At 47.2% G+C, this 11437-nt stretch overlaps 6 protein-coding genes across 6 annotated transcripts; 5 read left to right on the plus strand and 1 right to left on the minus strand.

Moving 5' to 3' along the window:
- Positions 1 to 758: 758 nt before the first annotated feature.
- On the plus strand, positions 759 to 2063 carry AO090001000365 (Gfo/Idh/MocA family protein; the record flags this gene model as incomplete). Its single annotated transcript, XM_023234514.1, has 3 exons — positions 759 to 798; positions 939 to 1469; positions 1522 to 2063. The coding sequence occupies 3 exons, from the start codon at positions 759 to 761 to the stop codon at positions 2061 to 2063; spliced, it is 1113 nt and encodes a 370-aa protein (XP_023089631.1).
- Positions 2064 to 2745: 682 nt separating this feature from the next.
- On the minus strand, positions 2746 to 4455 carry AO090001000366 (serine/threonine-protein kinase; the record flags this gene model as incomplete). Its single annotated transcript, XM_023234515.1, has 2 exons — positions 2746 to 2800; positions 3404 to 4455. The coding sequence occupies 2 exons, from the start codon at positions 4453 to 4455 to the stop codon at positions 2746 to 2748; spliced, it is 1107 nt and encodes a 368-aa protein (XP_023089632.1).
- A 2113-nt stretch (positions 4456 to 6568) lies between these two features.
- AO090001000367 (uncharacterized protein) lies at positions 6569 to 7103 on the plus strand (the record flags this gene model as incomplete). The annotated part of the gene is made up of 2 exons (XM_001818844.3): positions 6569 to 6596; positions 6664 to 7103. The coding sequence occupies 2 exons, from the start codon at positions 6569 to 6571 to the stop codon at positions 7101 to 7103; spliced, it is 468 nt and encodes a 155-aa protein (XP_001818896.3).
- Positions 7104 to 7495: 392 nt separating this feature from the next.
- On the plus strand, positions 7496 to 8038 carry AO090001000369 (uncharacterized protein; the record flags this gene model as incomplete). The annotated part of the gene is made up of 2 exons (XM_023234516.1): positions 7496 to 7802; positions 7914 to 8038. 2 exons carry the CDS (start codon positions 7496 to 7498, stop codon positions 8036 to 8038), a joined length of 432 nt encoding a protein of 143 aa, XP_023089633.1.
- A 424-nt stretch (positions 8039 to 8462) lies between these two features.
- On the plus strand, positions 8463 to 9179 carry AO090001000370 (uncharacterized protein; the record flags this gene model as incomplete). Its single annotated transcript, XM_023234517.1, has 1 exon — positions 8463 to 9179. The coding sequence occupies one exon, from the start codon at positions 8463 to 8465 to the stop codon at positions 9177 to 9179; it is 717 nt and encodes a 238-aa protein (XP_023089634.1).
- Positions 9180 to 10116: 937 nt separating this feature from the next.
- AO090001000371 (uncharacterized protein) lies at positions 10117 to 10975 on the plus strand (the record flags this gene model as incomplete). Its single annotated transcript, XM_023234518.1, has 2 exons — positions 10117 to 10222; positions 10314 to 10975. The coding sequence occupies 2 exons, from the start codon at positions 10117 to 10119 to the stop codon at positions 10973 to 10975; spliced, it is 768 nt and encodes a 255-aa protein (XP_023089635.1).
- Between the last annotated feature and the right edge of the window lie 462 nt (positions 10976 to 11437).

The raw sequence follows: 11437 nt of genomic DNA on the forward strand, positions 1-11437 counted from the left end.
ATCTCTGCACTATGTATTTTTCCCATTGATGTTCTCTTTTTGATTTGACAGCTACTTGTATAAATATGCACTCTAGATACGTGAATACGTTGGATCTATTTTGATTTCTCTGTTTCCCTCTTTCTCATTGGTATAACATTCGCGGAGCAACCAAGTCTAACGTGATGTCTCTGGCTGTTGTGGAAAGTTTCCTGGATTCCATCCTCCTGCTATCTTTCTCGTTGGCGCATACTCTGGCTGTCGCTGCTTCGGGCATGATCCTACTGTAGTATTTCAGTTGGTGCTGTCCTACGAGTTGTCTTACTGTACGTTTCTGCGTAGTGGTTCACCTGGAGAAACCACGGAGGGACGAAGAAGACATCCATGCTTGTGCCCCGGTAAGAATGAGGAGAAAACCTTAGCGATTACGGGATTCCATGCTGAACTGCGGCGGTACAGCAGGACTGTGCAACCAAAACCCTGGGTTGTTCACCATACGCATCTTCAATCAACAAGTAGGAAGTATCGAGGAAGATATCAATGTTACCCAATAGGAGTTATGGTGCACATACGACGTGGCTCCAGATCTCATTCAAACATAGACTTGGCTAGAAGAGTAAGCACTGGCAACTCGAGAATATAAAGGATGGATAACCAACTCGAAAAGAGAATAAGAATGAGACTGCTGTGTCCTATGCACTGGAGCAGTAGCGAACTCCACAATCCTTTGTTGACGCCTTAGGCGCTGATAATGTCACCGTTTCAAAATCCATATCAAAATGGGAGATGAAATAGAGCTCTTGCACTGGGGCATACTAGGTGTGTACTTACCTGTCCCCTAATCTGTTATAAAATAAGCTGAAAAGTGACCCTTCATCCGCAGGCACAGGATGTTATGCCAAGTGTAGGGCTTTTCAATTTCCCTATCCCGGACACACCTTTTTCACTAACACACTTAGGCTTTACGGGGAACCTCAATTATCACGTGGGCAGAGAAGATCCAAATGGCCCTCATCACGCATTAGTCGGCGTAGCGTCCTCTCGTTCGAGAGACGTGGCTAAGGAATTCCTCGAGTCATTTGACGTTCCCGAATGCACCTTGACATTTCACGACTATTCGGAGCTAGTTCGCAGTGATCTCATCGACGTAGTGTTCATTGCCACACCACATTCCCATCATTTCCAAAATGCTCTGCTGGCACTCGAAGCAGGAAACCATGTCGTTTGTCAGAAGAGCCTGACAGTGAACGCTGCACAAGCCAAGAAGCTGTTCGAAACTGCGAAGCGGGAGCAACTATTCCTCATGGAGGGATGGTGGCTGTGGTGGCCACAAGCAAGTAGACAAACATGTCGACTGCTCAGAGATGGAGAGATTGGACAAGTTAATCGCATAGTTGCCAACTTCGGCATCAGAAACAACTATTGTATGTTCGGCTCTGCGAGTGATCGACTAACATCGAAAGAGCTGGCTGGTGGGGCGCTCTTGGAACGTACGTTGATTATAAACCACCTGATCTCAAAGTATGGCTAATAGTGTATAAGTTGGTAGTTTGGCCCTCCACTGGATACTTCGGGCTCTCCCAGGAGGAGCTTGTCGCCCAACCCAGGTTACGTCTACTATGAAAAAATGTCCCGAATCAGGCGTCGACGAAACCACCACTATTAATATGGGTTTTTCAATAGGTGGACGTGAAATACGCACTAAAGCAATCGCCAGTTTATCTACCCCAGCCAGCCCCGACGGACAGCTTGCACATGTGATCATCGAAGGCTCTAATGGCAAGATCGAGATCCGTGGATGGGAAGCGTTACCGACAGAGCTGTATCTCTTCAAGAATAGCTATAGCCTTTCCAAGCCTTATGATGTGACATTCCACGAGGAAGAGCCGTTGTTCGTTCCAGAGGCGGACGAGGTCGCACGATGTATCCGTGAAGGTCTCCTGGAGAGTCCTGAGATGCCTTGGGCGGAGAGCCTACTCGTCATGGAGATCATGGACTTCGTGCGCAAGCAGAATGACCTGCAATACCCCCCGGAGATTGAAGCGTCGGAACCCTCCGTCATGCTTCCTTCTAGACTATTGTGAAGATCTTTGCCGAATATAAGGAGCCAAGTATTGCACAAGTTCATGATAACCCAATCTAAAACTATCTACACTATTCAAGAGAGACCCTTTAAACAGGAACACGTAACATGAAAGTAACGAGTACAGACCCAGGATCCTTATATACCAGACAACCTCAGCCTACAATGTTATTATCCCCTTGGAATGGCCTATCCCTTCCCCTAAGCAATGTTCACCCCCTCCATACCCCTTCTGATAATTAATCATCGTTCCTCCCTCCTGGTCATGTTACTTGCTTTTCCACCCGCTCACCTTTAGTAAGGGTATGTGTATCTCCTTCGGACAGCGGGTCTCGTGTTGTTTTGGGAGTTGTAAGTCTATTCTACTCTACATTGGCGTTTGTGGCCGATGATGGATGGCTGGCTGTGAGGTTTATACTGCATTGAATCTGCTAGCGTATGTTCATTCATTATATGTATTGGCCAGTTTTTTGTAGGGCCCCTTTTCTTTCTCCTTTTTTTATTTTATTTTATTTTATTTTTCTGGCTGGAAAAAAAGTTTTGATAGATGAATGCATCATCTATGAGAACAGGAGTGTGGTTCTGTGTGATGTGGGTGGGTAATGAATATGCCTAAGTTGGGATATTATTGATAGTAGTTAAATTATCTAACTTTACCGGTGTGCACGATGGAATAGCTTTTTTTAAATCAATTTTTGGTTTTTCAACCCTCCTTCTAGAAGGCGAATGCTATTATAACTAGGATTCCACTAGCTGCACAGTACAGCACAGCTACCAGCTATATAGATACAGGAAAGGAGAATATAACGTGCAGTAAATGAGACCAGCCAAACGCCATGCTTGTGATACCGAAGAACCTATCCTCCGAAGATACCATGAAAAACCATTGCATGAAAAGTAGCAACCGCCTAGAATAATCAAAGTCATGAGGCCCCCAAGAGCGAACAGGATGATGTATGAAAGGAGCCTTCTCCGTATACCGAGATGTGAAATGATAATCAAATCGCAAGAAACAAAAACACAGAAAGAGAGGGTATCATAGATGATCACTAATCCCGAGCACCAGCGCTTGTCCATATCATAATAGCGCCAGTTTTGATCATCAGTATATCGTAAGTCGAAATGCAATGCGTCATATCCCATATTTCAAGTCACCCCACCCAAGCCGGGTAAGAAAGCAATGCGGAAAGAATAAAAGAAGAAACGAGAAGAAAAGAGAAGAAAAGAGAAGAAAAGAGAAGAAAAGAGAAGAAAAGAGAAGAAAAGAGAAGAAAAGAGAAGAAAAGAGAAGAAAAGAGAAGAAAAGAGAAGAAAAGAAAAGAGAAAAGGAAGAAGCTTCACAGCTTCCAGATGGAGTCGGCTTCACCATCTTCACCCTTTTCAGAGAGTTCCCGGAGCCAACGGGATGAGAGTACATCACGGATGGTCCAACGCTTTTCAACGCTCATATCTAAACAACCCTCGATCAACTCAAGGGCGTGCTCCCGGTCCTTGCGGGCCGGCAGATCTGTTTCATCACCTAGGACTGCCGTCCTGTCCCAGTTCCCGCTAAGAATCTGCGACTGAATGCGGGGCGTGAACGGATCTTGAAAGGGGCGAGATCCTACGAGCACAGTATAAGCGATCACGCCAAATGCCCATATATCAACGGACGCGTCGATGAGACCACTGGTAGAAAGAAGAAGCTCTGGAGATGCATATTCCAGGCTTCCTGCAACGCTAGTACTTGACCCAGCAGGGCCGATCGTTTTAGGTGGTGGCCGATCCGCAGCGTCGTCGTATGGGTCGGGAGAGACACCCCCGTTATCGATGTTCATCCATTCCGCCATTCCAAAGTCACACAAGACAAGGTTCGATGCCTTCGTTCCGTCTGGAAGCTCAATCGGGTCTAGAAGGCAGTTTTCCAATTTAATATCTCGGTGCACCACTCGGGCATCTTCATGCAGGTATCGCAGTGCGCACGCTAACTGATAAGTATATTTCTTTGCAAGCTTTATGTCAAGTCCGCGCCGGTTTTGCCGGATAAGATCGAAAAGGGTACCGCCGATGGCTAATTTAGTAAAGCAAAATGTCGCGTAGTCAGTTTCGTAGACAGCGTCAAGCGTCAAAACATTTGGATGGTTGAGATATCGCCAGACTCGAACTTCATGATCAAATTCTGCTTGAACCTCATCGTTCTCCTTTTCATTCTTTCCTGAGACTTGCTTCCGCACAATCTTAACAGCCAGCCTTTTGGTTCCACCAGTTTCATCGGCTTTGTACGCCTCCTTTACTGTACTGAACCCCCCAAAGCCGATCTGCTTTCCCAGAACATACTCAGTTCCAACCATTTGGCCCTCGTCATCAGGCTGTGGTGCAGGCTCTTCGCCACTGCTCCACATGGAAAGGAACATGCTGGCGGGAGACTTGCCGCTCGAAGCTGTTGATCGGCGAGAGCTCTGGCGAGTGGAGCCTCGAAAGCCTTTTGTTTTGCTTCCAAAAGGGGTTATGACGCTATTAGACCAGGAGCTGCGGTCATCAAGAGAAGCAAATCCTTGCACAGGAGATGCTACACAGAAAGGTGATGGCAGGGCGCCTTTGGATCCTTCAGGAGGGGTACGCAGCTCTTCTGTGATGGGGGAAGCCGTGGAGATCGATGTCAACGACGTGGGACGATCAATCGCGGAAGTCACGGGCATGTCATCATCAGGACTACTCAGGAAACCTTCATGAGAGTCGAAGCCCCTTTGAGCCCTGTATCCGTGTCTCGGGTAGTGATCGTCAGCATCATCCTGGGGTAGCGTGTTTTTCAGACTCGAGCCTTTTGCCTGGAACCTCTGGGGTCGGGTCCTTATCACTCCCTTTGCCAACGGCTCTCCCAGCGCCTGCGGCTGTCCGGAGTCGAGGGTGATATTCGGGTCGAAGCTGACGGAACGGCGGCGGCTATGAAGGAAGCTATCAAGCGGAGATGATTGTACATCCTCAGGTCTTTCTGGGAAGCTAACATCTTCCTTAGGATGATCATCATGTCGGGGTACCGAGATTGGGGGAGTCGCTGAATGCAGGCTACTCAGAACACTGTTGTCTTCATCAGTACCGTAACGGCGTGCGCCAGATTCGTGAAAGATGTTTGTACGGTCGCCCTCGATACCAGTTCCATCATCCGTCACTCTCCTGCCTCCTGCCTCACTTCGCCATCTAGGTCTATGTGTAAGAGGAAAGGATGTGTCGATCTTCAACCCTGCCAACGCACTGTTCCTCTCTGTATGAGCCATGCCCTCACAGAGAGCACGAAGTCCTCTTAATCGGCGATGTCAAAAGGTCAAAAACTAAGGAGGAGAAGAAGAAGAAGAAGAAGAAGAAGAAGAAGAAGAAATTCACAGTCCTCCCAGCCGATAGGTGCAGTGGTGCAACATCGAGAGGAACCAACGTCAAAGATGTATAAGAAACAGCCCGTTTAGAGAGTACCGGTGGGGTAATGAAAACGAAATAAAGGTTAAATGACTTTTAACAGCGAGTCCAAGTGGTTCTCTTAGTAATATAAATGGTATACGACGTCAGGTAGCAACCACCCAGGTAGATGTGAATAAGAAGAAGGAAGAAAAATCGTCAGACTGGGACGAAAATGGGCAAGGATGGGTGCATCGGGAGATAACGGAAGGCGATGTCGTTGCAGGATCGGAAAGTCAACAGCGGGGAAACGAAGATCATGTAAAATGCAATCATCATTGACCATTTACCAACCATTAACAGAGCGCCCAGCGGAGCCCCGTGGGCCGGCCCTAGTCTCCTTTCGGCCCTAGCCTTCACTGTATCACCTGATCCACCGGGAACCCTCTAATCGAAGCCCTAAGCCGTTCACCGGTGAAGCCCCAGCCAATCGGGGCGCTCCACAGTCTAGACCTTGGCATTTTGGCTTCTTTCACTTTCGTTGGTTCAGGCACGAGGCCGCTTTGGGAATGGTTTGATTAAGCGCGCGCAAGGGGCGCTTGTTTGGGGGGGAATTAACACTGGAGAACCTCCTTTTTGTGGTTGTCTTGAAAGTCCGGGGAACTCGTTCTTGTCATTAGCACGGTTTCGGCTGCTGTACCTTTTGCAGCCTTTCTGCAGTCTTGTTTATTGTTGTGTTTGTTGTGAAATTCAATATTGCTCTGAGAGTATATTCTTTTCTTCTTTCTCTTTTCTTTCATTTTGCGCCTTGTTGCCCGACCTTCGACCAACCCCGTGAGCCTCGCTGCTGTACAGTTGTCAAGCAAACCCCCGCCGTCATTGTTTGTGGCCCTGCCAATCTTTAATATCCGCCTTTTTATGTCCCTCGCGCCTAAATCTCCGCGATATTCTCTCATTTGACGCACGCACTAGGCCTTTGCGACCTTTCATTCTTTATCAGGACCTCGGAGAGCGTCAAGTTATTTCCTGCCGTTTCGTTTGACTCCAATCTTTACGATTTAAATGAGTCACTCGTTGGTTCAGTTCTTCGCACTACTTCACTCTTATCCTTAAGTTGACAGTGGAGATTCACACAATATGACGCGCCCCCGAATTGTTCGTGCTGGTACGTAGCGATACAAGCTATTGATACCCGACTCCATCAACGTTAAAGGCTAACTGCTAGGCGTTAGACACTCTTGATCTTCAAGACCAGCATGCACCCTCGGCTAAGGATCACTCGAAACAGAATATAGTCGTAGGCAGCGGATTTGGTCCGCACCAGGAGCAGTCCATTCGACACGCCGATCAAGACACCAGAACAGAAGTGATGCATGGGCCCGGGGCCGAAGAAAATATTATAGATGAACATCGCGACGGTATCGATATATACGACGACGACGATGATTTGGACGATGACTTGGGACATAGTCAGCATGTTGGAGGCTCAGAAGACGGTGATTTAGCAGACGGAGAAGGTGACGATGATTTGTTGGACGATGATCTGATGGATAAAATCTCGAGCTCCCCATCTATCGACGACGGTGCGTTGTATCTCTTAATAAAGCCCATGGATATTGAAGGCGGGCCCATGCTTTTGATTTTTTACCAAAGTTCGCGGACAAAGTTCTGACATTCAGTAGAGGATATCGACTTCGAGTTTGTTTATGCGCTTCACAACTTCGTGGCAACTGTTGATGGACAAGCCAATGCGGCAAAGGGTGACACTATGGTCCTTCTGGACGACAGTAACAGCTACTGGTGGCTTGTTCGAATCGTCAAAGACGGCAGTATTGGTAAGCTGGGCATTTAGATTCCATGAAGGGAAGCTCATTGGTAATAGGGTATCTGCCTGCTGAGCACATTGAGACACCTACCGAACGATTGGCAAGATTAAACAAGCACAGAAACGTCGATGTATGTGATTTTATTCTAGTATTAAAGGACGTCCTCTAACAAAAGCAGCTTTCCGCGACTATGCTGGGAGACAACTCGGAAAAGTCTAAGAATCTACTGAAGAAAGCAATGCGCCGTAGGAATGCGAAGACCGTAACATTTACGAGCCCAACATACATAGAAGCATCTGACATAGAGTTTTCGACGGATGACGAACTGGATGAAGTTGCTTCTTTGACCGATGCGGATGGATTGCGAGGGGATGTTGACGACTTACAAGAGAGTGAACATGAGGACATTGTTGTCGAGCCTCTCCGACCGAAGTCGCAAAGAGACAAGGCAAGCGAGGATTTGGAAACAGTACACGAAGCGAAAGAATCTGATCGGGCCAGCCCCGAAAAACAACGATCTAGTGCTGAGTTGTTGGAGTCTGAAGGTATGGTTTTCCCTCCGACTTATGCAGAACGAAACGTATGGTCAATTGCTAAAACTAATACAGCAGAAACTGCTGTCAGCCGATCAAGAAATGGGACTGTACGGAACACAGATTCATTCTTCAAGGATGACACTGTTGAGACGAAGAAGATCTCTCTTACACCCAACCTCCTCCGCGACGAGGTTGGAAGTAGTAGCGTGGCTAATGACGCAAGAGAGGTAGGATACACTTCATAAGTTTTTCAGCTGAAAATGTGCTGACAATATATCAATTTGTAAGACCCGTGGAAGCATGGAAGCTGTTGAGAAAGCTCTCAGTGCATATGATAAGAACAAGGACGACAAAAAGCGCAAAGACAAGAAACCAGGGATGCTCAGTGGCTTGTTCAAGAGAAAAGACAAAAAGACTAAGGCAGCCGAAGACGAGACTGATGAAGTAGAAAAGATTTCGGGTGAATTGTCGCGATCTTCGCCACAACCCAAGACATCGTCCGAATCTATCTCGTCTCCCGAGTCCAAGTCTCCTAACCCTCTCGTGGTGCAGAAACAGCCCAGCAAGCTGCAGAAGCCGTCTCCAATCGTCCAAGCTCCTCCAAGGAATGGCGTGGAGCAGGAACGTGTGACACAAAGATCAGTGGAGGCCAATGATGATTTGAACGTTATGCAGAGCCAGAGAAACGAACAAACGATACGACAAGTACCGTCCGAGGACAATATCCCACAGTCCCCTGTCTCGACCAGTATTCAGCAAGACCAACCTTTGTCCTCTCCCATCCGGACATCAAGCCCGCTGAAGAAACTCAACACTGCACAGCCAAATTCGGGAGGCACGGTTGCATCTCCTATCAAGCCTCACTATTCGCAACACTCTGTTGCCTCTCCACCACAAAAGTTCCCTCCAAGGCAGGATGTGGGATACCAAGGCCTTCGTGGAGATTCACCGGTGGAAGTTTCTTCAGTGGATATCTCCCCGGTGGAAGGCCCATCTTCACCAGGTGCACCGGAAATGACAATGGATCCATCATCGCCTGGAGGTTTCTCCGTCTCCCCGGTATTCCCACCTTTGTCTCCAGCTGTCGAGAGTAATGGTAGCAGGAATCTCGATGCAGAGAGGACATCGTTTGACGTGGGGTCGGCCGATACACCAACATGGAGCGATGCCAGCCTACGATCCTACCTAGACGATGAAAGCGACATCCGCGATCTGTTCATCATCGTTCATGATAACTCCAACGTTCCTCCTGCAGGCCCTGATCACCCAATCACTGGCAGCCTATTCAAGGAGGAGAGCAAGCGACTGAAGGAAATGAACAGCCAGTTAGATTCGATGCTAGCTGACTGGGTAGGCCGAAAGATGCGGAAGTCTATAAGCCAATGATCGTATCTCTGGGCCTTGACAGACGTTTCTCGCTTAAACATCTAGTCATTACGAAAGTTCTATATTGGCCGGGAGCTAACAATGTGCTGGACACATGACTCTAGTTGGGCCATAGTATCAATCATTCTCTGTGTTTTCCAGGTTATTCACACAATCTATTTGTCGGGTTTCTGTAGCGCACAATGTGTGGCAGCGCGGAACTACATATGGATGGCCTAGAATTTTTGTCTTTAGACTACAGAGGTCTGTTTTTATCTTCTGGCTCTGCCCCATTACTTGCTATATTTCCCTACGAGGCTCTCTCATTCTTCATTTTTGCTTTCCTTTGTGCGTTTTTCAAGCTTTCTTTCCTGTGCCTAGCGATTTTCTGTTCCCCACATAACAACGCCTATTATGGGATACCCTAAGTCACATACATATTCTGTCGACTACAAACTTTTTCTTTTCTTTGCCTGTCTTTTGATACAATAACCAGCGAATATTACGAAGATTATGTTCAATTTTAAGATCGGTACGAAGTAGGCCGTACATCAATCCCCACCGTAACTGAGCGACTCCGTCATTAGTAAATGCCTGCAATCCGTCATGATGTCCCAAGCTAGATCCCTCATAAAACAAATAACGATAGGAATAAAAATAAAAACATACAACTTTAGTCCATGGACAATAGGGAAAAAAGACAAAAAAATAAAGGGCCGCCCAAAAACGGAGGTATATGACAACACAGCCTCGCGGTATACAAAAGTCTCCGTCTCCAGACGGAGATTTACTCCCGCCCAACACAGTATAGACCCCAACCCCTACGAATATAAAAGATGGCCTGGATCCAAGAATATAGGTTTCAATTCATCATTCACAATCACGACTCCAAGATTTACAGTTACTTCTTCCATTTGCATCTTCAATTTTCCTATTCACCATCATCACTATCATCATCATGGCTGCGAGCAACCTTCATACTGTTGCTTTCTTTGGCGCCACTGGCGGGTGTAATTTGGCTTGTTTGGTTCATGCCTTGGAGGCTGGTATTTGTTGTTCTGCTTGTATGTATTTGGTTCATTTCTTTCTGTCTACCTACTATGTCCCTTTTTACGGTACATATTGGTGTTCAATTGTGATGCTAACGATATCTAGTGGTTCGTGATCCGGCCAAGCTCCAGAATCTACTGCGCCAACGGGGTATTTCCGATTCAGTCACCGCAGAAAAGCTCTGTATCGTGAAAGGCAACGTCACAGACCTTGACGCAGTGAAACAGACACTCATGTACAATGGCCGACCTGTCGACATAATCATCTCCGGCGTCGGCGGTAAGCCCGTTTTCACGAACCCGTTGAGACCCAGACTCGACAACCCGACTATCTGCCAGGACGCCGTTAGAACCATACTTGCGGCATCCCGAGCGCTTGGTGCGAAGCCGGTGCTCATCGCTATCAGCTCGGTGGGATTGACTACCAAGAAGCGAGACTGGCCGATTGCCCTGGCGCCATTGAACTACTGGCTGCTGAGGGAACCACATGCGGACAAGAAAGTCATGGAGGAGACTATTTTTGAAGAAATGAGCAAGCCCGATGAGGATAGGGCTATTCGGGATTATACCCTTGTTCGTCCTAGTTGGTTCACGAATGGTGAGGGAGTCGGGCTGGGTAAGATTAGGGCTGGGACGGAGATGAACCCGGCGGTTGGGTATACTATTTGTCGCAATGATGTTGGTCTTTGGATTTTTGAGAACTTTCTTCGTCGGCCGTTGCAGCTGGATAACCCGTATCTGGGACGGCCGATAAGCATTACTGCTTAAGGAGGAATGAAGAGAGTGAGGTTTTGATGCGCATAGAGTGGAAGTTTGGCTGTCATCTTTGCGGTTATTTTTTTCGTCTCTTCCTTTCTGGTATTTTCCCTTCCTTTTCTCCATTTGCTCTGTTGGTGATAAATACCCTCTGTTTCTGTGTCCATGGTGTTCTTATATGGTGTCTTGTTAGTTTAGAGCTTCTTATCTCAGATTGATGTCTGTAGTAACAATCTAATGCTGATCAACTAAGTTTTATGAAGTCAAATGGTTTTTCACCAGCCATGTCCAGTCAGCACTCCATCTGTCGTTTAATCTCATTAGTCCGTCCGGTACAATTACAGGGTTTAAACCCACCGTATAGTGGCCGAATCCGTTTTCAACTCAATGCTTTATGACTGCCAAAAGCTAGTATATTTGAAGATAGACCTCACGCAAACGGCTGTTAGCCCCGTGTTTACTATAATGACCACC

This window comes from Aspergillus oryzae, chromosome 2 (genome assembly GCF_000184455.2).
Source record: "Aspergillus oryzae RIB40 DNA, chromosome 2".
NCBI lineage: Eukaryota > Fungi > Ascomycota > Eurotiomycetes > Eurotiales > Aspergillaceae > Aspergillus > Aspergillus oryzae.